Source organism: Mytilus galloprovincialis, chromosome 13, assembly GCF_965363235.1.
Source record: "Mytilus galloprovincialis chromosome 13, xbMytGall1.hap1.1, whole genome shotgun sequence".
In the NCBI taxonomy this organism is placed as follows: Eukaryota; Metazoa; Mollusca; class Bivalvia; order Mytilida; family Mytilidae; genus Mytilus; species Mytilus galloprovincialis.
Genome location: NC_134850.1, coordinates 72,153,711 through 72,179,374, shown reverse-complemented (window position 1 = coordinate 72,179,374; position 25,664 = coordinate 72,153,711). Strand labels below are relative to the sequence as shown.

At 32.9% G+C, this 25,664-nt stretch overlaps 2 protein-coding genes across 2 annotated transcripts; both read left to right on the top strand.

Annotated features, from left to right (window-relative positions):
• Positions 1–815: 815 nt before the first annotated feature.
• LOC143057328 (uncharacterized) lies at positions 816–6,856 on the top strand. The gene is made up of 2 exons (XM_076230628.1): positions 816–1,737; positions 6,703–6,856. Exon 1 carries the CDS (start codon positions 825–827, stop codon positions 1,734–1,736), a length of 912 nt encoding a protein of 303 aa, XP_076086743.1. The 5' UTR covers positions 816–824; the 3' UTR covers position 1,737; positions 6,703–6,856.
• Positions 6,857–20,590: 13,734 nt separating this feature from the next.
• On the top strand, positions 20,591–21,883 carry LOC143057825 (complement C1q tumor necrosis factor-related protein 6-like). The gene is given in 3 exon segments (XM_076231244.1): positions 20,591–20,682; positions 21,103–21,156; positions 21,456–21,883. Coding segments are annotated over 3 exon segments (555 nt in total). The 5' UTR covers positions 20,591–20,609.
• Positions 21,884–25,664: the final 3,781 nt, after the last annotated feature.

Below are 25,664 nucleotides of genomic sequence, written 5' to 3'. Positions count from 1 at the left end.
TAGAACTGTTTAATCTTTAGAAAGTTATCTTTACGTTTCTAAGTAACACAAATTGGTCACACTAATGCATAAAGTGCATAAATGAAACTGACTTTTACAAATATTCAACTTATTTGACATCATTTAATCATATAAATTTTGATGCTTTACATATTTTCTGAAGGAATCTAAACATGGAAAAAAAATCTTGTAACAATATGGACTTTTGTATTTTTGTCGAAAGGAAAATCAACAGGAAATGCCATTTAATGCGTCAATTTTGAAAATGCAGTGTTAATTGCATACTGTTTGTTTATCTGTTGTTTTTGCTGACTTTGTAGACCTTTTTAATATCAAACACAGTGTATCAACCATAAAGTCACATTGATTTTCACAAATGTTGAATTTAGAAATTGACCTATCGTTTTAAAATTTTTCTATCGTTGAAGACCGTATGTTAATCTTCTAATTTCCTTTTTTAATGAAATATTACAAAAAGCAAAATAAAAAAATTCCAACTCCAAAAAATAGATTTGAAAAGTCCGTAATCAAAACGGAAAGTCTGTAATCAAATTAAAAACCCTAAATTATTTTGAACCGTTATAAATGATATGGCATGATGCATCGACTTTTTTTTAAACAAGGAATTTCTTCATAATAATACACTCCGTTTTGCTAATTCATGTTTACAGTTTCGAAATTGTTTAGCATCCGGCAAATCTTTTTTGTACTATGAGTGACATTCCAATAGCACTAAAAGGAAAAATATGCAATACTTTCTGCACAACTAAAACATTAATAACGCATTACTTCTTTTCTTTGCAGTACAGACGATCCATATCAAAATGTATTTTACTCTCGCCGTCGTTTTGCTGACTGTCTTCAGTTCTGCCTACAGCTCTGGCAAAGACTCATATGGATATGGTAGAGGATACGGCTCTGGATATGGATCCGGAGTTGGTTCTGCAGTCCTTTTAGGAGGTGGCGGTAGTGGATATGGTGGTTATGGACTCGGATCCGGTGTCGGTTCTTTGGCTGTTGTAGGAGGTGTATCTGGCGCTGGATATGGACCAGTCGGTAAAGGCGGATACGGACCAGCACCAGTTGTTGTCAGTGGGGGATACGGCTCTGGATATGGATCTGGATATGGATCCGGAGTTGGATCTGCAGTCCTTCTAGGAGGTGGCGGTAGTGGATATGGTGGTTACGGACTCGGATCCGGTGTCGGTTCTTTGGCTGTTGTGGGAGGTGTATCTGGCGCTGGATATGGACCAGTCGGTAAAGGCGGATACGGACCAGCACCAGTTGTTGTCAGTGGTGGATACGGCTCTGGATATGGATCTGGATATGGATCCGGAGTTAGATCTGCAGTCCTTCTAGGAGGTGGAGGAAGCGGATATGGTCCAGTTTCCGGAGGTAAAGGCGGATACGGTCCAGCACCAGTTCTTGTTAGTGGTGGATACGGATCTGGATATGGATCAGGAGTTGGATCTGCAGTCCTTCTAGGAGGTGGCGGAAGCGGATATGGACCAGTTTCCGGAGGTTATGGATCAGGAATCGGTTTGGGTGCAGTTATTGTAGGAAGCAGATCTGGTGCTGGATATGGACCAGTAAAAGGAGGTAGTGGGTACGGTCCAGGACCAGTTGTTGTAAGCGGTGGATATGGAGCAGGATACGGATCTGGATACGGACCAGTCTCAGTTGCAGCTGTCGATGTCGGAGGTGGTTATGGTTACGGAAAAGGATCCCAATACTAAGGTATGCATCAGTATGAAAATACAAAATACAAAATACAAAGTCTGAATGAAAAGACTAGTCAAAATGACGATATAGAATTGTTGTGTCCGTTCTTTAAATGATTTGCAATGTTATAAAAATATTAACTTATGTGACAGTCTTAAAAAAATAAATTCAAAGTTACTGAACTACGAGGAAAATTCAAAATACGGGTTCAGCAGTCATTTCCGTGTCAATCAGAACAAACACAAAAAGCACACAAAACATATATCAAATTTACAAACTACGTTCATTAATTACTGTGTTTGCATTATATGTATGTATGTTTAATCAACCCATTTAGGATTGCATTATTTTAAGTCCTGTGAACAAATGGTGGAATTAACATGAACTGTAATGTAGAATCGCGCGTTTGACGGCAGAATGTAAACGTCATACAGGTAGAGATATAAAATAATTTTGTCGTTAAAATTATGCAAACACTATAATAGAACAATATCATAATGACGGGATGTTTAAAGTGCAGAGCTACGTCATATGTATTAAGGTAACACGATACCGAATGGCATATCTCCCGATAACCCAAATTTTTGGCATACGTGTTCTTTGAATCGAGTTACATCGGAATATGTAATAAAAAATGGGGGTCACCATTTTTGATTTTTTGTAATTTTCATAAGAAAACGTCAATTTTGGCGACAAATTTACTTAGGTATATAGGGAAAATGCCTTTTTTTCGGCTTACCTTTTTAGATTTTCGAATGGATGGCTATTTTCTTATATACGGAGAAAAACAAAAAACTAACATAATATCCATGATTGCATAGTGAATCCATACACGTATAGAAACTCATATGTCACCATCCTTGTTTTTGAAATAAATGGCTTCAAAGTTGATCGATAGGCCTAGAATTTGACCAAAAACGTGTGACGTTATGGTGTACGGAATATAACGTTATTCGAGTCCTTCTCAGAGAAATGGAGAACAAAATATGTGTCGGGATCTGAATGAGTATATTTTATTTTCATTTCCCCTGTCGACTGTCGTTAAGTTCCTAGTAATGCAATATAAAATTCTACGGAATCAGATATAATTTTATTTCGTCCTGCACATGGAATTTCACTCATATGAATTAATATCAATATCGTCTGATTTTCACATCAAACGAGCATAAAAAATTATACTTGAAACTTGCGTGAACAGGTTCCATGTGAATCGTATGATAATAGTTCATGCATAAATCACCGGAATTCTGTACACGTTAAATTCACGTAAATATTTGAAATAAAATTATTTAAATAATATCTTTGTTCTTAAATTTGATTAAAACCATAAAAAATTCCTTCAGATTTTTGTTAAGTTTACGTGAAAATTAAATGAAATATTTCACGTGAGATTCATCATTACTGATTTATAACTCCATCATATTAGACAATGGTGGTATCATCACTGCATCCCGTGATGCATAAATATAGTATTTCAAAAAATTTGATTCTTTTAACTGTTTTTTAATTGCTCGGTTTGATGGTTGTTTAACGTTCAGTGGCAAATAGTTCATGCATGTTCGGGACGATACAATACAATTTTGAAAACAGTTGTTTATAAAAGACACATTTGATGTACCAGTCAAAAAAGATTAAACATTCTGTTATTAGTGAAAATTATGAGGAAAAATAATAATCATGATAAAATACACATTCCAAAAAATAGAATATCAAAGCTCCAAGAAAAATTCAAAACGAAAAAAATCCCTTTTCAAATGACGAAATCAAAAGCTGAAAAACATCAAAAGAATTATAAACAGCTGTCATATTCTTGACTTGGTACATACAATACATGTAGTATAGTGTACTCTGCGTGGTGTAAATGTGTTACTTGTTTGCTCAGCAAGTCGGACAAACCTTGCAAACTGTTAACCCGAATTAATTCAGTCGTTATATTCCGCTTACTACATTAAGTAAGTAGGAGAGATCGATTACGGGGAGGGACTGAATTATTCGGGTTAGCAAACTGTATGCAAAATTTCACAAATTTCAACATTCTGTCATTTGTGAAAAATTATTTACATAACAAATCTTGAAATCATATATGCATTCTTTATATAAGTAAAACAACTGCGAAATTTAAAAGTTCCAGCTTAAAATTCAACCTGTATCAGATGTAAGCCGGAGTCTGTACTCTGTGTGCCTTTGTATTTTATCAAAATGCCTAATCCAGCAACCTGTCATGAAACAAAAAAGAAACTCCAGACGATATGCGCACCTATAATATGAGTAGTGACACCAGGTACATAGTTTTAAAGCTGAAGCAAAACTAATGTAGTCCTAAATAATTAGCCGAGTTAACCCTATATATACTAAGTGCGGGATTAACGGTCGAACGGACAAATGTAAAACAATATGATGAAACGTGCTCTATAAGTAATTTGGTGACAATGCATATTTTTTAATATGCAGTTCATATAATGGAATGGTAATTTGGAGATCTGAAATGTAGTAGCAATGTAAGAAGGGTAGCATTTCCGTCATTTCGTCTTTTGTGGAAAGTTGATTAATTGGAAATTTTACCGCATCTCCTTATATTTCATAATGGTTTGAATTTTCTAGAGAAGAGCAAAAGTTTTAAAAGACTTAAACTAATATTAACCAAGAGACTGAAATGTTACTGTGACAATTATACTACACATACTCAAAATTTTCCAACTTTTACTAAAAATACAAATAAGAAGTGTAAAGATACTATTCCAATTAGCATTAGTTACGATTTTCTTGATGTCTTCAAGGTGTTGATGTCAGTTAATAAATGCCCAGCTGTTGCTATCTTATAAATTGCATATCACATATCTCCATTTATCATTCTATCAGCCAACTTTTGTACAAATAACATGTACATGTACACACAAAAAAATATTTGTACTTGTACTTTTACAAATAAAGTCTCATGTTACCCCACTTCCAAAATGAGCAAGCGGTAACGTAGATATTTAGTTTTGCGTAACTGTTCAATTTTGGTCTTCCTCGCGGTCTGCGTTTAAACTTTTTCGAATTTTTTGAAAAAAATAGAGGCAATGATTTAAATTTTAACAACTAAAGTTCCAAGTGACGGGTGTAAATTGTAGGATTGATTGCTTTGATTATTGGTTGGTTAACGTCCAGTGGAAAATATTTCATGCATGCTCAGGACGAGAACAAGTTAACAATAAATACAATAGGTACTCACTAGGTTTTGCAATAGAGGCAGGGCATCCGCGATGATGGTCGGAAAAAATTTAACTGACGCTATACATGTATATATATACTTGTATACTCGTTCTAAAAACTAATTTTAAGAAAGAAACTTTTCGGACCTTTTCCGACGCCTAGTATGCGAGCAATATGGCCCCCAGAGCCCTAAAAGGTAACTTTGTTAATTTTCTTTCAGTCGTTTTGTCTCCCAACTTGTACATGTACATTCTTTCCAATTCAAAACTAAAAAAACACCGAATACCCATGCAAGCGTAAATTAACACGAATATAAAATCTAAATGATTTCAAGATCTAGCTTTTTTACAGTCTCTTGCCGTTTGAATAATAAAAAGTCAGTCGTTTGCATGTACATTTTGAGAAAAAAATTATAAAGGAATCAGGGAACATGGAACCGGTCTGACTACAGCCAGCCCCAACTACCAACTTGCGTTTGTAGACGCAAGTGGATACTCGGGGCGGGCTTTATTCATACTCTAACGGAACCTTAATTTTGTTATTTTATTTCTGCCGAATCAAGTGCCCATGTATTTCTCAGCCTTCGTTAACTTTCTAATGCTTCATTCCGATGTTGCTGTCCGTCCTGAGTAGACCACAGGTATTTGGGGCATGGACCCCCTTTTTTGGACCTCACTAAAAATAATGTTTGGTGGTTTTTTTTTTATTTATTTACAATTTTCTACAAACATATATCAAGTCTCAACAATCCATTGCTAGTCGATTACAATAATTTTTTTTTCTATCCATACGAGCCCCAAGTGAAAAAAGAAGGGCTCGTATGGATAGTAAAAAAAATATTGTAATCGACTAGCAATGGATTTTTGAGACTTGATATATGTTTATACATTGTAGAAAATTGTAAATAAATAAAAAAAAACACCAAACAATTTTTTTTTAGTGAGGTCCAAAAAAGGGAGGTCCATGCTCAAAATACCTGTGCTATAAATTAGATTTCTACTTTCAAAACAAAATTTCATGGGGATACAGCGCGAATCATGAATAAGTACTTATTGCAAAAATAAACCAAGGTTTACTTTTATAAATTGTTATTTTGATGGAGAGTTGTCTCATTGGCACTCACACCACATCTTCCTATATCTATACCAAGAATAAAAATAAAGTGATAAAACTGTGTCTGTAATGCATAAGAACATATATAGATAAAGCGTACAGATGCTTAAATATCAAAGAAACAGAATATTTAAAAAGTAAAGTAATACTTTTTAAAGATTAACAATGAGCAGAATGATTGCCGGAAAACGATAAAACAATCTATGTCAAATAACCGCTACGTATTGCATCAAAACTCTCGGCACTCTGCATCTAGGGAAAGTTACCGTTAAAAATGCCACACAAAACCCGCTGCATTGGCTTATATGTGTGAACGTTATTCGATAACGTCAGGAACGATAACTCATGGCGTAACGTCATTCGGTATCGTGTTACCTTAAAGAAATACAAAAAGTCACACGGACAAAGCGAACTAGCAAAAACGATTTTAAAAAGTGTGTTGTCACAAAGGGAAGAACATAAATATAAAAGGACTTTATTTCTGATAAGCTTGCAATAGTACGGAAATATTTTTACAGTTCACGGTCGTCGAGTTTTCCTAGCTAGAGTTTTCCTAGCTATTAAAAAATGATTGATTTAGAACATTTAACAATTTATAGTATGGACTGAAAAACATGTTATGCTCATACTAACATACAGAGACATTAATTCTATTGTGTTTTGTATTTTCAGGTGTAGTGATTATGAAGAAAGTCCCTAATGATAATGAATCCATAGCATTATGACAGCAGTCCTTGGTTTTTGTAACATTCCCTCATACACCAAGGGCTGTATCACATAATCATAATTGTATAGATGAAGTTCATTAATAAATGTAACCAGCAACAATTAATACTGCTTTTCCTTTTTTATATTCCACATTTATCGTATGTAGCAAGAATAAACACCAAAAAAAAACAGAGGAAAAAGACGAAATCAAGAGCTAAACCATATCGGGTTCGTGTTGTTAATTTACAAAACAAGCAACAGAATACAATATTACAATATTTTAATAATTACAATAACTATAGCATATTACCAAAAGAACATTTTAAGAAAATTGATCTCACTAACGGCAGTACTTGTACTAGCACACTACTGTACCATCCTTCTCGTTACTCTCCTTTACTTAGCAATACAGAGTGAAACGTGTACGTGGCACAAACTAGGAAAACTGTCAGTGTTAATATTTACTGTTGTTATATGCTTGCCCAAAAGAATGCAGTATAACTGTTCCTCATCGTATGAATACAGTTCGACAAATAATTGCAATGGAAACCTTTCAATAATGAAATCCCACCATGCATCTCTGATTGACAACAATAACTACAACACGCATGTACGTATATTATAGAAAAGGTATGTCGCATAGCTCGCAAGTGCTTCCCGTGTTATTAGGGATGTCAGTTTGTAATTTTGTTATAAAGTATGCTTTCATAATTTTTCTTGATGATGTAGCGCATTTCCAGAAATGAGGGACTTTGACCGAGAGGTGAATATTTCTAAAACGAGAAAAGTTATTGTCACTCCGTATTCGACGAGTCCATTCATCAGTTTGTACTCTGTCTACCGTGTTATTCACTCTTATTTTCCAAGATTGCTTTGAAGGGAGTACTCCATCTCGTTTAAAGATAATGTATTGTTCTGTAGAGTACCTTTTTACAGTAATCATTGCATACAAAATATTTCAAATGCGATTTAAATATTCCACACTCGTTTTGTAGTTCCTGTGACCTTTACTAAGTATATTACATGGCTTTGATGTCCTTATATCACTTAGGCAAAGCTAATACATATTAAAGAAATTGAATATAACCTACAACCTGTTAAAAAATAAAATTACAAAATATGTCATGTAAACGTAAAATCACAAAAATACTGAACTCCGAGGAAAATCTAAAACGGAAAGTCCCTATTCAAATGGCAACATCAAAAGCTCAAACACATCACACGAATGGACAACGACTGTCAATATCCTGACTTGGTACAGGCAATTTCTTTAGTGGAAAATGGTTGATCAAACCTTGTTTTATAGATAGCTAAACCTCTCGCTTGTATGCACTCCTATTCAGTTTCATAATAATGACAACGATGTGTGATCAAAAAAGAACAGAGATAATAGGTAAAAATGACAAAAATACGGTTTCACTATAAAAACAAACAAATTTGTAAACAAGCATTTAACATAAAACAGATTATTTAAATTTGTAAAGAATGTAAGGGTCTTTTATATCCGACTATAGAGTAAGGATTTTTCTAAATATTGAAAGATTACCCATAGTCCTATAGATTTGGAAAAGGAAAATTGTTCCGTCGATTAACAGCATTTGTTTCTACATTTTTTATGGACTGTCCGAATCTGAATAAGCCTTAGATCTTTGAAGATTTTTTATACTTTTTTGCTGACAGGTTGACATTTTCTGCACTATACTTTTCAGACGATATTCTCTATCTATTTATCAACTATTTATCTATCATAATTTGGAAGAAATTGAAGATTTGAACAATCAAGGGCAGTTTTAATGGACAAATACTAGCTCTTATAATTTCATCTTTCCTAAGAAATAATAGGGATCTTTTTTTTACCACGAATTGTATGTTCTCATCCCGGATAAGAGCATTTAGTAATCTTGAGGGGGTGGCCAATTTCTATATACAAGTCACCTTTTTTGGCTAAAAAATAAAGGCAACAGTAGTATACCGCTGTTCAAAACTCATAAATCCATGGACAAAAAACAAAATCGGGGTAACAAACTAAAACCGAGGGAAACGCATTTAATATAAGAGGAGAACAACGACACAACACCGAAAAGCAACACACAAAACACCACGAGAATAACAAATATAACATCAAAACCAAATACAAGAATTTAAATATGTGAATAAGTTGCCATATCTTCTTCTGTCAACTTTCTTGGTGTTCCCGGTTGTGTTTCTATCAATCAATTTTCGCCTTTCTTACATTACACACCACATGAAACCAAAACAATTGGGAAAGGTTACATTTTTACCTACGTAATATATTAAAGATACACATTCTAAAAATATGAATTATATGAAAAGGGTGAACCCCAGCGGTACCCCTATTAAGTATTGAAGTGCTCCCCTCTCACTCCCCCCTATCCGCTCTCTATTCCCAAGTAAGTAAGACTTCACCACGTATTGCAATGTCTTTCGGACTATATACTAAGAAACTGCGAACTCATAAAATGGAATTATTAAATTATTTTCTTCCGTATACATTTAGTTGATGAATGTTTTCTTCGTGTGATTAAGAAATTGTTCATTCCGAATCAAGAAATCATTCAGGCTTTGAAGATATCCATATGACAATTTCTTCAAAGACAACATTCAATCACATTGCCTGAGAACAAATAACATTCCACATTTTCTATTTCATTTGCTAATTTCTAAATATCTGTTGAAGCATTATTTAGTTTAATGTTTATTTCTTTTGTGTGTGAGCAGATGGAATTTAATGTGCAATATGATTTACTGAACTAACTTAACAGTTAACGTTAAAAAAAAGGAAAATCACGAGACACCGAACTATCAAAAAAAAAAAAAAAACCGGAAAAACTCCTGTTCAAATGGTAAAACCAATAGCTCAAACACATCAAACAAATGCATTACAACTGTCATATTTTTTTTTTTTTGTAGAAAAGTAGAAAATGGTTGATTAACCCAGATTTTATAGATAGCCAAACCTTTCACTTGTATGACAGTTGCATCAAATTTTATTATATTGACAACGATGCGTAAACAATAAAACAAACAGATTGATAGCACCGAAATCTGATTAAAATATAAAATGTGTGACCCCGCCAAAGTAAAGGTTTTTAAGTTCCAGTAATTATGCTTTTTTCTTTGAGTGCTGTTTGTGAACTTTGTTAACTATTTACATAACTGGATCAATGTCACTACTGGTGGACGTTTCGTCCCCGAGGGTATCACCAGCCAAGTGGTCAGCACTTCGGTGCTGACATGAATATCAATTAAATAGCAATTTTAATAAATTTCCTTTTGACAAAACTTTAAATTTTTCGAAAATTTAAGGATTTTCTAGATCCCCTTAGCCTATTCGACAACTCTTTTTTTGGAATTTCGGGTCCTCAATGCTCTTCAATTTTGTACTTGTTTGGCTCTATAACTATTTTGATCTGAAGTCCCTGTGTAGACAAAATGCGCGTTTGGCGTATTAAATTATAATCCTGGTACCTTTGATAACTATTGTCATGTCTGTTGGTATGTTTATTGATCTTTTCGAGGTTAACTTGTTTAAATAATTTATATTTTGTCTTATGGGGATCTTTTAAAGCTAACTATACGTATTGGGTGTTCATCATTACGAGGATAACGTACGGTGACCTACAGTTGTTTAATCTTACTTCGTTTGTACCACATCCGTTTCATTTTTGTTTTGGGATTTATTTTAACGGATTTGCAATTCAACATATTAAGAGAGTCGGTATACCCAAAAGTGTTAACTTCTTGACTATGTATATCCTCGTTTTGAAGAGTCGTTTAGCAATTACACTAACATTGTATTTGTAAAACAGCATCAAAGATAAAAAGTAAAATCGCAAAAATACTGAACTTAGAGGAAAATCAATTCGGAAAGTCCATAATCACATGGCAAAATCAAATAGCAAAACGCATCAAAAACGAATGGACAAGAACTGTCATATTCCTGACTTGGTACAGGCATTTTCAAATGTAGAAAATGATGGATTAAACCTGGTTTTATAGCGTTAACCCTCTCACTTTGATAACAGTCTCATCAAATTCCGTTATATTTACATTGATACGTTAACTAAACAGACACAATAAATAAAATAGTCAAAATATGGGTACATCAGTCATCATCGTATAACAATTTTAAAAGGAACAATTTAACAGAACACAAAAACACTACAAACACATTCATTGATTTTTTGTGTCTGACGTCAGAAAACTGTATACGTCACATAGATTTGTCGTTCAATGTGCATACAAACACTTTTAAAATTAACATAGGCAATGTTAGCATATAGGGTTAAAAAATCAAAAGTGTGTAAGAATGAATTTCAGAAATAGTCCAAAAATTATATATAGAATTCATAAAAATCCACATTATGAGTTTGACTGTCCCTTTGGTATCTTTCGTCTCTCTTTTACACGCAAAAGACATAAATATTTAACGACATGTTGCTAGAAAAGGTTTATAATAAAAACAAAAATATTAAGAAATTAGCAAATGGAACAGAAAAGATTAAATGTTAAAAGGGCATTCAGATTGATGTTTGTCTTTGAATAAAAAGTCTCAAGTAATTCTCAATTCTGATTGATTAATTTCTGAATTACTCGAATAATACGTTTATAAATGTAACCTTTACGGATTAAAATGATTGTATTTGATGTTTTTTCTTTATGTCTTGTTCGGGAAAACATTTCTATAAGTGAAGAAATATATTTTTAAAATGTTCTCATTCGTAAAGCAAACCATAATCATCTCTGTTCAAAAACTCAAGCATAATAGGTCACTATCGATGATAATAAATAAAGGCAGCAGTAGTATATCGCTGTTCGAACGTCATAAACCGATTGAGAAAAAAAACAAATCTGGGTTACAAACTAACACTGAAACACATCAAATATAAGAGGAGAACAAAGACACAATAGAAACGAACTATAATTGTAACAATGTCCCTTTTCCTAACTTCGTAAAGAATTATGGGTTGAACCTTGTTTGTGTAAAAAAAATGACCTCGTATTTAATCTTAATAAAGGAAAAGAAACTTTCGTGGATAATTGAGTTTGTGGTTTCCAAAAGTCTGCATTTAATAATGCAACACATCTGCAATTCGTTGAACATTTGAATTCGTGGTTTTCCTGTACCCATGAAATCCACGAAAACTAGTATCCAACGAATAATATTAGTTCAACAGTACACAGTTCTTCAATCTCTGCAAAATTATAAAAGATAAACATTTGACAGATGAATAGAGAAATTGGTCAGAAAATTTGAGTGCAGAAAATGTCAACTTATCAGAAAAAAATATAAAAAAAAAGTCAAACAGTCAAATTCAAAACAGGGTAGTTGAAAGAAATAATACAAAAAAATTTGCCAGATTGCTTTGTACAAGTGATACAATCAACTCAAATTAGGCAATATATTTTGGTAAAATGTTATATCAGAAACAACTTTACACACAATACTGTTTTACTCTGAACAACCCCAAGTTAATATATATGTGAAAAATCATAGATTGATCATATGAGTATTAACTAAGCACATCAATAAGAAATTAAGGAGCTGTGGTATGATTGTGTATTATACACTTATTCACCAAATTTCGAATGTAGTGATTTAATCAATTAAAGGTAATCGAACGATCTTCAACAATAAGACAAATATATACTGTATAGTTGGATATAAAAGACCCTTGCATGTTAAATAATCTTACTGTTACTGACAAATTTCTGACAAATCTAAAAAAATGTTTACTTGCCTTTGTTTATCAATTTTTTTCACAGGATCGTAGGTTTTTATTCCATTTCTTTAATATGTATTACCTTCACCTAAGTGATGTAAGGACATCAAAGCCATGTAATATACTTAATAAAGGTCACAAAAAGAGTGGGATATTGTAATCTCATTTGAAATATTTGGTGTGCAATAATACCGTAAGAGAAGGTACTATATAATATTTAACCAGAACAAGACAACACATACTATACTTAATCAGAACTGTTCCAATACTGAAACAAATAGTTTGTAAAGGTATGTTTTAAATAGACACTAAACATTTTAATTCCTTTGTTTTGTTCAAATGTTTTCATACTTGTTTTCCTGAAGTCGGATTCTAAAATTATTTGCATTGAAATTTTAAAGGTGAATGACGGATTAGTTGAACTGATACTGTTTTATTTACGCGCATGTCTGAAAAACATTCAATTGGACTGAATTTTGTGAAAAACATTTATGAATTATATGTGAATATAACTGTATATAGAAAAAGATATAAATTATGACAAAATGTAAATTTAACTGTTATCTTTAGACTTCTTAATCTGTACACATGACTTTCTACTCCAACCGTTATCATTCGTTGATTTAATTTAACAATATATATCGAAAACAAAACACAATGCTAGTATTTGTATACTATAACGTAAACTAGGTCCACAATTCTACTGCTTTTTATCAATTGCAATATTCGAACATATGACGTGTTTTTAATATTTATTAGGGCCCTGTGTCGAAAATATGGCTACCCTAAAATTTTCACTTATCTGCTTATCCATTTCAAGGGACACTAGCTGTCGAATTCATGTTCACCGATTTCACTCAAATTCTCTCATCTGATTTATAACAATGTAAAACATGTATTAAAATTATAAAAAATCTAAAATAAACAAGTAACGGGATATGGGCTCGATAATGAATAGCTTCGTTCAGTATGTATTCTAGTCTAAACGTCATCTACTTAACTATTGATTTGACCTCCGAAGACCTCCGATAGTCATATAAGCGTTATAAACATAAATATATATACAAATTTGATTTTACTAAGTCTGTTTAATTTCATATTTCAGAATAAAAATATATGTCAATCATCGTGTTTACCTGTAAAAGAATGAGGTTTTTGTAGACAAAAATCAGCCAATCAATCTATTTACTTTTGTTTCGGTTTCAATGTTGACATTCTTCTCCTTTAAAAAGTCAACTCGAACAATACAAGCGTTATTCATTTCTAGCTAAGGAAATAACTTGAAATTCACATGCATACGGATTGAAAAGGTCGAATGATTCCCTTGCAAGTGAATAATTCATTATATAGATATAAGAAGATGAGACAAGAGTAGCAAAGAGACAACTCTCCTTCCCAGTCACAATTTATAAAAGTAATCATTATAGGTCAAAGTATGACATTCAACACGATTAAAACATCACTAATGTTTCATGGCTTATTTTGACCAAATCTAACAATAATGGCCCCTAAAAGAATATTATTATTTCACTATTTCACTTTCATTATTAATTGACCACAAAAAAAATCATATTTTAGATTTGTTCATACACTTTGTCTCTAGTCCCCTTTTTTCTTTAGTAAACGCAAAAAAAAATTCTGTTCGAACAGGAATTATATTGCTCGCATTTTTGTACAGTACATGCACATTTTTTTTAAAGAATTTATTTCTTAATATATGTTAACGGAAAACACCATTAGATTTTGGCTTCAATATGACATGTAGCATAAGGTTTGAGTATATTATTTTTTTTTTATTTCCAAAATTTGGGAAAAAGCTTTCATTAATTATAATTTAAGAGTGTAGATGATTTGTTTTTCTAATCTGATTATTAGTATTAAATTTGCAGTAAACAGATTGCTTAATTTTTTGTATTTAAATTTTGAGAAATCCGTTGTTGGTAGGATTTAAATGATAATTCTATATAATTAAAACATGTATTTACACAAAAAGTACGGAATTAAGTTAACCCCTCTTGCTGCCGGGAGACACATGTCACAGACGGCGACTAGTCGTTATTTCTGGCAAACGAAATACAACCTTATAGAAAACAAACGGCAGCAAGAGGAATAAACTAAAAATACCTTTTACTATTGAACCAAGCATTTTTATGGCTTTTTTTTTCCTTCAAAATCTTCTTTATTGGAATTTACAAAATATGGTTCTACACCTGACACACAACGAGTACAATTTTCTTCCAATTATTGACCTGCACTAACTAAGAATACATTAAATTGATGTATTATTTTTAATTTATTTTGCAGTTTAGAAATATGAATTTCACTGTGGTTATCATTTTTCTGACGACATGCATTTCTTGTTCATATGGATATAGAAGTGGATTGGGTTCCGGCATTCGTCTAGTAGCTGGCCGACGTAGATATGGTGGATATGGAGTTAGACAAGGTATAGGTTATATACCTGTTATAGGAAGCAGAACCGGTGCCGGTTATGGACCCGTATTCGTAAGTAAAGGTGGATATAGTCACGGACCAGTTGCTGTCAGTGGTGAAAATAGCTCTGGATATGGTAACATAGTGGGTTCAACACTCCCTTCAGGTAATGGAAGTGCAAACGGGACAGTTTCTGGGTCTGGACATGAAGCAAATAACATCTTTAGTGGGTACGGTAATAATCCAGTTGTTATTAAAGGTGGATATAGTCACGGACCAGTTGCTATCAGTGGTGAAAATAGCTCTGGATATGGTAACAGAGTTGGTTCAACACTCCCTTCAGGTAATGGAAGTGCAAACGGGACAGTTTCTGGGTCTGGACATGAAGCAAACAACAGCTTTAGTGGGTACGGTAATAATCCAGTTGTTAGCAGTGACTTCGCTGGTAGAAACGATGGTGGATTCGGTGGTGTAATCGCTGGTGGAAACAGTGGTGAATTTGGTGGTGGGTTCGGTGGTGGATTTGGTGGTGATTTGGGTTTGGGTATCGGTGGTGAATTTGCTGGTGGAATTGGTGGTAGTTTCACTTCTAGAAACGGTGGTGGAAACGGTGGTAGTTTCATTACTGGAAACGATTTGGGATTCCCTATTCAATTCGGTAGTGGAAACGTTGTTGGAACTAATACTGGAAATGTTGATAGACTCCCTATCTCATTCGGTGGTGGAAACTTTGGTGTATCTAATACTGGAAACGGTGGAAGACTCCCTATTCAAATCGGCGGTGGAAACGTTGATGTATTTAATACTGGAAATGTTGGTGGATTTTCTAGTGGATCCGGTGCTGGATTTTCTAGTGGTTCCGGTGCTGGATTCGCTGGTGGAAACGATGGTGGATTCGGTGGTGTAATCGCTGGTGGAAACGGTGGTGAATTTGGTGGTGGGTTCGGCGGTGGATTTGGTGATGATTTAGGTTTGGGTATCGGTCGTGAATTTGCTGGTGGAATCGGTGGTAGTTTCACTTCTAGAAACGGTGGTGGAAACGATTTGGGATTCCCTATTCAATTCGGTGGTGGAAACGTTGTTGGAATTAATACTGGAAATGTTGGTAGACTCCCTATCTCATTCGGTGGTGGAAACTTTGGTGTATCTAATACTGGAAACGGTGGTAGACTCCCTATTCAAATCGGCGGTGGAAACGTTGATGGATTTAATACTGGAAATGTTGGTGGATTTTCTAGTGGATCCGGTGCTGGATTTTCTAGTGGATCCGGTGCTGGATTTTCTAGTGGTTCCGGTGCTGGATTCAGTACTGGAAACGTGGGTAGATTCCCTAGTGGATTCACCACTGGAATCGGTGCTGTTATCCCTGGTGGAAACCTCGATGGATTCACTAATTTTCTTGGGTATCCTACAGAACCAGTTGTTAGCGGTGGATACAACGGATACGGTGGATTTGGTGGTGTCTACAACGGATACGATAAATATAATGGACACGGAGCTAGACATGGGTCAGTCTTTGGAGCTAGATATCGACCGAACAAAGGGTTGCGCAGGGACACAGGATCAGTTGTTATTAAAGTACGTATCCATATAAAACCCATTACAAAATTCATCCGTTATATCTCATAAGCCTCAATGATTAAGATAAATTGTTATAGTGTTCTTTCCTAAATAAAATGTTAGTTTGTTATATCCTAGTCTCGATTATAAAAAATTGTCAAAAGGGTAGAAATTAAGAAAGTACTCTCTCTCTCTCTCTCTCTCTCTCTCTCTCTCTCTCTCTCTCTCTCTCTCTCTCTTATCTCTCTCTCTCTCTCTCTCTCTCTCTCTCTCTCTCTCTCTCTCTCTCTCTCTCTCTCTCTCTCTCTCTCTCTCTCTCTCTCTCTCTCTCTCTATCTGTCTCTCTCTCTCTCTTTCTCTCTCTCTCTCTCTCTCTCTCTCTCTCTCTCTCTCTCTCTCTCTCTCTCTCTCTCTCTCTCTCTCTCTCTCTCTCTCTCTCTCTCTCTCTCTCTCTCTCTTGCATAAAAATACGGATTTGTTGTATTATTACATTTGCTGTTACAAAATGTTAAAAGCTATTATGAATTAAGGAATGTATCTTCCTCTGATTCCTTTCAAGGATTTGGCTATACTTTTTGGAACTTTTGGATTATAGCTCTACATCTTTTATATAAGCTTTGGATTTACATACAATGTATTTTGGCCACGAGAATTACTGAAGAGACATTATTTGTCGAAATACGCATCTGGTGCAGAAAAATTGGTACCGTTAATGTTATAATGTTGGGCTATCTCAGTACAGATTTTCTCAATATTTCAAACATTGCATTAGCATAGAAACAAAACAACATCTGAAATGTTCACACGAACACACACACACAAACATATTCATATCTTTGATGTTTTGTATTTACAGGTGAAAGGATTATGAACAAAGTCCCTGAAGACCTATGTATTCACAGCGATTTTTTTTTATAGACTACAGTTTTTCATCTGTATCATATAAGCATAATTATAGATTTAGTTTATAAATAAAGATTTTTTCACTTCAACAATCATAATTTAATGAAGTTTCTTATGATAATGATCACGTATTGAATTGAGTATTATTTAAAAGAAATGTTAGAAAACTAGAATAAAAAGTCTACAAAGCATCATTTAAAAAAAATAAAAAAGAACAATATTGTGCATGTCATCGAACTCTCAATAATATTATGTTGTTTTTAGAACTTAATCGACCAATCAAAGATTTTAGATATAATACCAGTTACAGGTCATATAAGATGGCATATTTTTGGTATAATATTGATTCACTCATTTGCATCGGAAATTAACACATTTATTCTAAAACCAATTGTTGACATGATACGGGTTATGTTCTTCTCATATATTTTATGATGGTATGATACTAAATCACTTACTTGAGGGATTGTGCTTGATATTCGTTTCGATGATGAAGACATAATCTTTTAATCAGTTAATTTATGTATCATTATCATTTTGCTTATTTTATTTTATCTTTTTTATTATCTAGTCTGACACGGATTTAAACTAAGTTTTACTGTGCGTATTGTTATGTGCTTGTTTAATCTATATTGCCTAGAGAAATAGGAATTGGGTTGAGCTCTCACTCAGTATGTTTAATCCCTCTCATTTAAAAAAACTGTAGCAAATTTCAACAAACTATAAGTGTTTTAAAACTGTATGAAAGTTGCAAGATAGTTCCGAATTTTAAAGAAATATCTCAGAACCTTGAAGAGAGGTAGAATGAAGCAGGCAATTTGCCCTATCAGAGATATGTTTTTGAACAGGAACTCAGTCAATGATTGTAAAAACAGTGTTCGATTTGATGTATTTTTTCCATTTGATGCAGATATGTGAAATATTTTCCATTTGCGTTATTGGATGGACTTCTAATACTAATAGACCGTCGTTCAGTCATATGCGTTTATTGATGGGCCCTATATTGCAAGAGGTATTGGTACACTGTTATTGTATCCCGTTCGTTTCATAATCACTTGTTTGTTCTTTTTTCTGGATACGTACAATAAACATCATATAAATGATATTGATGCTGTTACAGGTTACGACAATTGTTTTCCTTATAAGTCTTTGTTAAATTTGCACTTTTCAAAAACATGTACAGAATTTAATTTTGTGTATCTTTATTTCAAATTAAAAAAAATATTCGGCATGAGTAAAGTTTTATTCTGTCCAGTACTTCAGACAAAATTTCATTGCATATATGAGAAAATAATCAACATTGGAAGTTAGCCAATCAAGTTTTCCCTCTTTTCCCTGCGTGCAACTTTAGGTAACCATGTAACCTCATGTTGAAAAAATATTCTATTGAAAAACTTATTAAAAAAAAGAATGGTGCTTTGAAACATCCAATGTATATATTTTTCACTGCAACAAAACATAGAATTGATTTCTTACAAATGTAAAAGTCAAATGAGCCCCTCCTTCCTTGATGGGTGCATTTAACATAGACAAATAAAATCGTATAATATAATCAAAATGAGGATGTTAATTTGATGTATGCCTTTTTGTGCTTCTTCGTTACATTTGTTGTTTTTACAGTGATTAAGATGATAACACAATGTTGACTGCTGTACCCCTATTTTTGACATTTTTAACTATTGTGTCTGTTTGTTTTGTTCACGCATCGGTGACAATATAATGGAATGTGATACGACTGTCATACAAGTGAGAGGTTGAGCTAGCTATAAAACCAGGTTTAATCCACCATTTTATACATTTGAAAATGCCTGTATCAAGTCAGGATATGACAGTTCTTGTCCATTCGTTTTTGATGCGTTTTGTTGTTTGATTTTGCCATGTGATTATGGACTTTCCGAATTGATTTTCCTCTGAGTTCAGTATTTTTGCGATTTTACTTTTTTCGTATGTAACCGATTGACACAAATGTAACGTACTATGACTTTGTGGAATACACCTACACCTGCATTGAAAATCATTGACCTATTATACCTTCGTAGAGGCGAGACATAGAATATATCTATACTAACCTTTTCTCACATTTTGTTTAGTCTGAAAAAAATATTTTATGTAATTCAATTGAAATTTATCCAATTAGTCATGCAGATTGAAACAACCAGCAAATGATATGTTAAAATATGAAAAGAAAGAACATATTTAAAGTTCTTTTTCGTTTAAAATACAGGCCCTGGGCTAATTTCTGTTGATGCGCCAGCTGAAGTCCACCTCCGGGTGCGGGATTTGCTCGTCGTGTCGAATACCCATTGCGGGCCCGGGACTAATTTCTGACTCTTTGAACGGGTTGTTGTTTCTTTGTTATTTTCCCTATTTCACTTTTCAATTTTACTTCATATGTCTGTAATCATTCTGCCAATGTTAAGTCTTTCCATATACATCACAGCAGTTTATTCTGTTACCATGTTACCAAGTATTGTGGTTACAGAGGACGGTTTTGTACGAGAATTGTATCTCACATTCAATGCATTTATCTCCTTTTATGGTGACCCTGCTCTTTGTGTGACTTCAGTTTATGGTTGATATGAAATGTCTTTCTGCACTTAAAATATTTAAATGGTTTACGAGTACTAAATTGATGCTTGCTTTTTGTCGAGTGAGGACATTTGTGATAACTTTCTTATGTGATAAGTCAGATAAGGTTATCATGTGTTGCTGTTTCTCATTGTTGTCATTGTTTTTACACAAAACCGTTTTAATTGTTTTATATTTGTTATTAATATATTGTAATAATAAGAGAAGCTCTTCCCAAAGATACATTCTATTATTTTGAGAGGTTATACTGTTAAATTACGATGAATTTAGTTTACCGTCTCAATCTCTGGTGGAGAATTGCCTCATATCGCTTTTTCAGATATTTGAACAAATAGTTTGACTCGCAATAGTTATATATTCTGCAATTTGTATTAAAAAAACTCATTAAAAATAAACAGTTAATATGGCCTTTAGTTTTGAGCTTTAGCATTACTTTGTGCGATATTTTCCAGAAACATTTGCCATACGTTCTAAAACACGATTAAACAGCTGTTACATAGTGATACGAAAATGTTAAACAGATCAAATTGCAATTTAATGACAGATAAAAACTGTTCTTGTGCATAAATGAATAAAAAAAAAATATTCCACCATAACGAAATCACAGATCATCACCAGTCTATCCAGTCTTCAAGTGGAGTAATGCAGCTTCAATTGTTACTTATGTTTACTGGACAGATATGTGTCGTCAACAGCTCATGCTGCTCTAAACTTGGTAAGTTATCATGAAACCTATCTCAAAATTATTAATTTTTTGTGTGTTCTTTCTATGTGACGTTATCAGACATGGTCGGCTTTATCATGAGGGAATTTCAGAGGAAAATAAGAAAATTTGACGTCATAACTTTGATCAATGAAGAACTAAGATCAAACGAAACACACGTTGATTAAATAGAAATATTCAACAGGTCAGGAAAGGTATAAATCGAGTAAGAATTAGAGAAGTTTGTTTCATTAACTTACATATTTATTTTATAACCGATTGTGAAACACTAAATTCATCAACACCTAAACAGTTGCGGTTCCATCATTTTAAGAATTAACATTTATATTTCGCAATCGTTTAAAAAATTCCGAAAAACAGAAATACATATTTGCTATTATAATATTTCTTAGATGTAATTTTACATTACAGAAAAGTCCCTGTTTGACGACTTAATTGGAATGATGATCAAGCTCAAAGGAACAGGTGCTTTTAATTAATGATACATTTATATTTCAATTCTTTTTATTAGGTTATTTATATCAATGAAACGTATCTCACAATCAGAATGTTATATCAGTATCGGTATAAGACTTTCATACTACTCTATTTACTCTATATAACTTTATGTTTATCACTACATTCTTTTGTTATCCTCAAATGTAGATTTAAAAAGAGGAGAGCGATTAAATACTACCGATAATTATTATGATTGGTCAAGATAATATTTCATTGCAAAGATGAATATTTATGAGCTAGCTATGTATATATGTTTCTATTTTCAGAAGGACATGGAACGGATACAGAATTGAGTCAAAACAAAACGCCGGCATTCACAGCTTACCGTGACTCCATACAAGATTTATAGTCCAGAGAAATTGTGAAGTTTGATAAGGTTTGGACAAACAACTTGAATGGCTATGATGTTAATACAGGTGTCTTCACCGCTCCAATACCAGGACTTTATCATTTTTCTGCAGTTGTAATGTCAGAAGCCGGAAAAAAATTATTTCTACATTTATGGCACAATGATAAAAAGACGGCTGCAAGTTACACTCATGGCGACGGTTATAAAACTGGTACATTTGATATGGTTCTGAACTTAGAAAAAACTGACCGCATCTATATACGATGTAGAGAAAAGGACAATCAACGAATCTTCAGTAATGCCGATAGCTACATTACCTTCTCTGGTTATCTTATTGCTAAATAATAATAATTCAACATTCAGTTACTTGTTTTATCTTAAAATCATTGAAGTCCGTGATGCTGACCTAGTTATGTCATAGCGTTGTGTGTCAGTGATACTACCTTTAGTAAGTCATAGCTTTTTATGCATTTAGCGTCTAAAAAAAGTAATATAAGAAAAATATTAAATTCCATGGAAAGTTTAAATAAAAAATTGCAAAAATTAAGAGTTTAAATACATCAAATGAATGAAAACTACTGTTATACTCCTGATTCGATACAGGTATTTCCTTAAGTAGAAAACGATGGATTAAACCTTATCCGATAGCTAGCTGAACCTCTCGCTTGTAAGATAGTTATCAAAGGTACCAGGATTATAATTTAGTACGCCAGACGCGCGTTTCGTCTACATAAGACTCATCAGTGACGCTCATATCAAAAATTGTAAGACATTCAAATAAGATTCTATTCTATTTACAACAGTGTGTAAACAAAACATAATATGTAAAATGCAAAAATACAGATAAAGCAATCTCAATTTAAATCACTTGCAAAAAAGACAAATATGTCAATAAAGAAAACAAAATTGCATAAAGACAATTTAAGGGCACATCAGCAAAAATGAATGACAAGAATACAAAAGATGGTCACAGCACAATAACACATATTAAACAGACTTTTATAATCGAAATGAGCTTCTGATGCAGTCAGATTAATACCGTTCAATTTATTATTATCTCCCGATCTTTAAAATTGAATATTGGCATGCAATCTTTAATTTGTTCTGGATAAGAGGATATTGATTTCGGCGTGTATATACATATATATATAGGTTTCGTTAGGTTTAACTACCCAATGTCTTAATATTTGTTTTGTGTTTTATTTTATTCATCCGATTCAACATAATTGTATAGATTGAGTGTGTTAAACAAAAAATAATTCATGCAAGCCGACGAAAAGGTAAAATCATCAAAACTCCCAGTAAAATTCAAAACGGAAAGTCTCTTATCAAATGGCGAATCAAAGCTTAAACACATTAAACGAATGGATAACAATTTTTATATCTTGACTTCGTACAGGATTTTCTTATGTAGAAAATGGCGGATTCAACTAGTTTTATAGCTTACTCTCTCGCTTGTAAGAAAGTTGCATCAAATTATGTTATAATGACAACGATGTGTGAACAAACCAAACAGACATAATAGGTTCAAATGTCCAAAGAAAAGGAACAGTATTCAACAAGTGTTAAAATCTTATTCACTATTAAAACCAACAAATCTGTCACAATGAAGCACACAAAGGCATAATAACAAAGCACATTTGCTCTTTCGAAGTTAAAAGACGCAGATATATAAACCATGACACGACTGGATGCAAAGCAATACTAAATATATGCTAAGAAATGATTAAAGCGAATTAAAATAAAACATTTAATTTTGGCAAGTTATTACAATTTCATAAATAAAAACAATACTAGACGTTAAAGGTAATTCAATCATTGTTCAGCACCATTTATCAACAACACTTTGCTTAGACGTTTATATCCAGCGGTTAACAATATATCTGAAATCCACATGTTGGAATCCATTGCAAATTAGTCCGAATCCAAATTATCAGTTATAATCTAAGTTGCTCCATCGTATTTTAATCACTCAAATACATTGTAAATTCGTCTATTCACAGTAAACAAATCCGCAAAGAACATACGCTGAAAAATTAAACTTCCACAAATGAAACTAAACAAACTGATCATAGATATTAAGTGAGATAAATAATGGGAGAGTTAGTTTTCGGCTATCAACAGCAGAATGAAAAATCATTAATTTCTTTAAATAATATGTCTATAAAGGAACCAATCAAAATTTTTTGTTATGTTATAGATAATTTTATAGGTAGTTTTTCTTGTCGTAGAACACAACGAGGGGCGTCAGGATTGATTAAATGAAAGACCAACCGTATGGATGTCTTTCTCGAGCAATCCTGTCATCTCGAGGTGTTTTCTACGAAGAGAAAAACCTTAAAATATGCATGATCCGACTTATATACCGTCAAAAATATATAATTTTATATAAAGATTTTCAAAATTTAGCATCATATCTTACCGACCACACTAGAGTGGGATATTCCTTTCTAATGCGTTCAGGTTTAAATACTCCCTACCGTTCTATTGAAAGTGTAATAAAACTCACTAATCAATATAGATTTAAACCTTAGAAGTTATTACCCATACACAATCGTAAGTATAACTGTAACTGCATGAAGTAAGACACAAATGAATTGTTGCCATCCGATAGAGGTGTATGAAAAATACAAGACACGTTGTAAGTAATGTCTTGTACCAACTTAATTTATGGAAAAGGGAGGGAGTGTGCTATGTTGTTGGTTTTCTATTTAAAGTTGCATTACTAACGAGGAAAAGAGATTATTTTCTCATCAATTGTAAAAATAAAATAATCAGAATGATTTTCTTCTGAATAGCAATTCATTATTTAACAGATAATCAGGATAATTAGGATAAAATTATATACCCTCCTGCCCAACCCCAACCCAAACCAACCCCATTGTGAGGTACGTGAATGTTATTCAATAGAATATAAGAATATTTCATAAGTTTACCATTTGATAGAGTAAAAGATATACATAAATGTAAAAGAGTTAAAACTTGACACGAAGGGAGTGCAAAATCGTGATACATGTACCACAAAAACGAATATCCATGCATGTATCATTTCCTATTCAGTGTGTATCATCCTAAACATGCATAAAATATTTGCCACTGGACGTTAAGCAACCAACAATCAATCAACCTTTTCAGTATGAATCAATAAGATATTCTAAATCTTACACACGAATATATTAAAATTCATTCGAATATAATTTTGCCGTAAATTATAGTTTGCTTTTTAATCAAGGTAAATAATGACTTCTCACAGGTCTTTATTTTATGGCTTGGAAAATATTTCATTGAAAATTGGTTTCTTCGAAAGAATGACTTATCGTTCTGAAAGAAACTAACTCCATATAGGTATTTAAGTTATAAACTTCATAACAAGTTGTACAATAGCTAGATGTAAAGAACCAAAAAAAAATGATAATACCGACATGAATGATCAAAAATAAAAAAATACCACTGACATGAATGGTCAGATCTTTTTGACAAGAATGGTCAAATCTTTCTGACAAAAATGGTCAGAAAGCAAAATGTCCCATTAAAGATATATACAAATTAACCCCTACTGTAAGCACAATTAAACAAAATTAATCAAATTTTCAAATTGTGATCTTGTGATTTATAAACCGGACGTAAATTCTAAACCTTGGACATTATGATAATTACGAAATCGAAAAGTAAAATTGTCTAAATTATTTTAGAATGGTTATCGCATCAATTTACTATATCACCAATATCAAATCTTTTTGAGGGTCGGTTGAAAACAAAACTTTGCGACAAAAGAGATGATTCCCATTTGTGAACTTTCCATTTCCACGTAGCAACGTTCATACGGAGTATATATCTCCCAATATATACGATATCATGATTTCCTTGTTAGGGGATTGCTCAGCACTATCAAGGAACCTATTAAACCGAGAGTTCCAAATAGTGAAGTTGAAATTAGCCCTTCGTAAATTTTACTGACGCCATCACGAGTTAATTGACCGTTATGTAATAACCGCCCCAAAAATTACCATTGTACAACCGGTCCTATCTATATGAAAAGAGAATCACTTATAAAATTCCTCAAAAAACGATAACCACTGAACATTAGGTTCATATTGTTACTATGTTTCAAAATTATAGAAAAAAA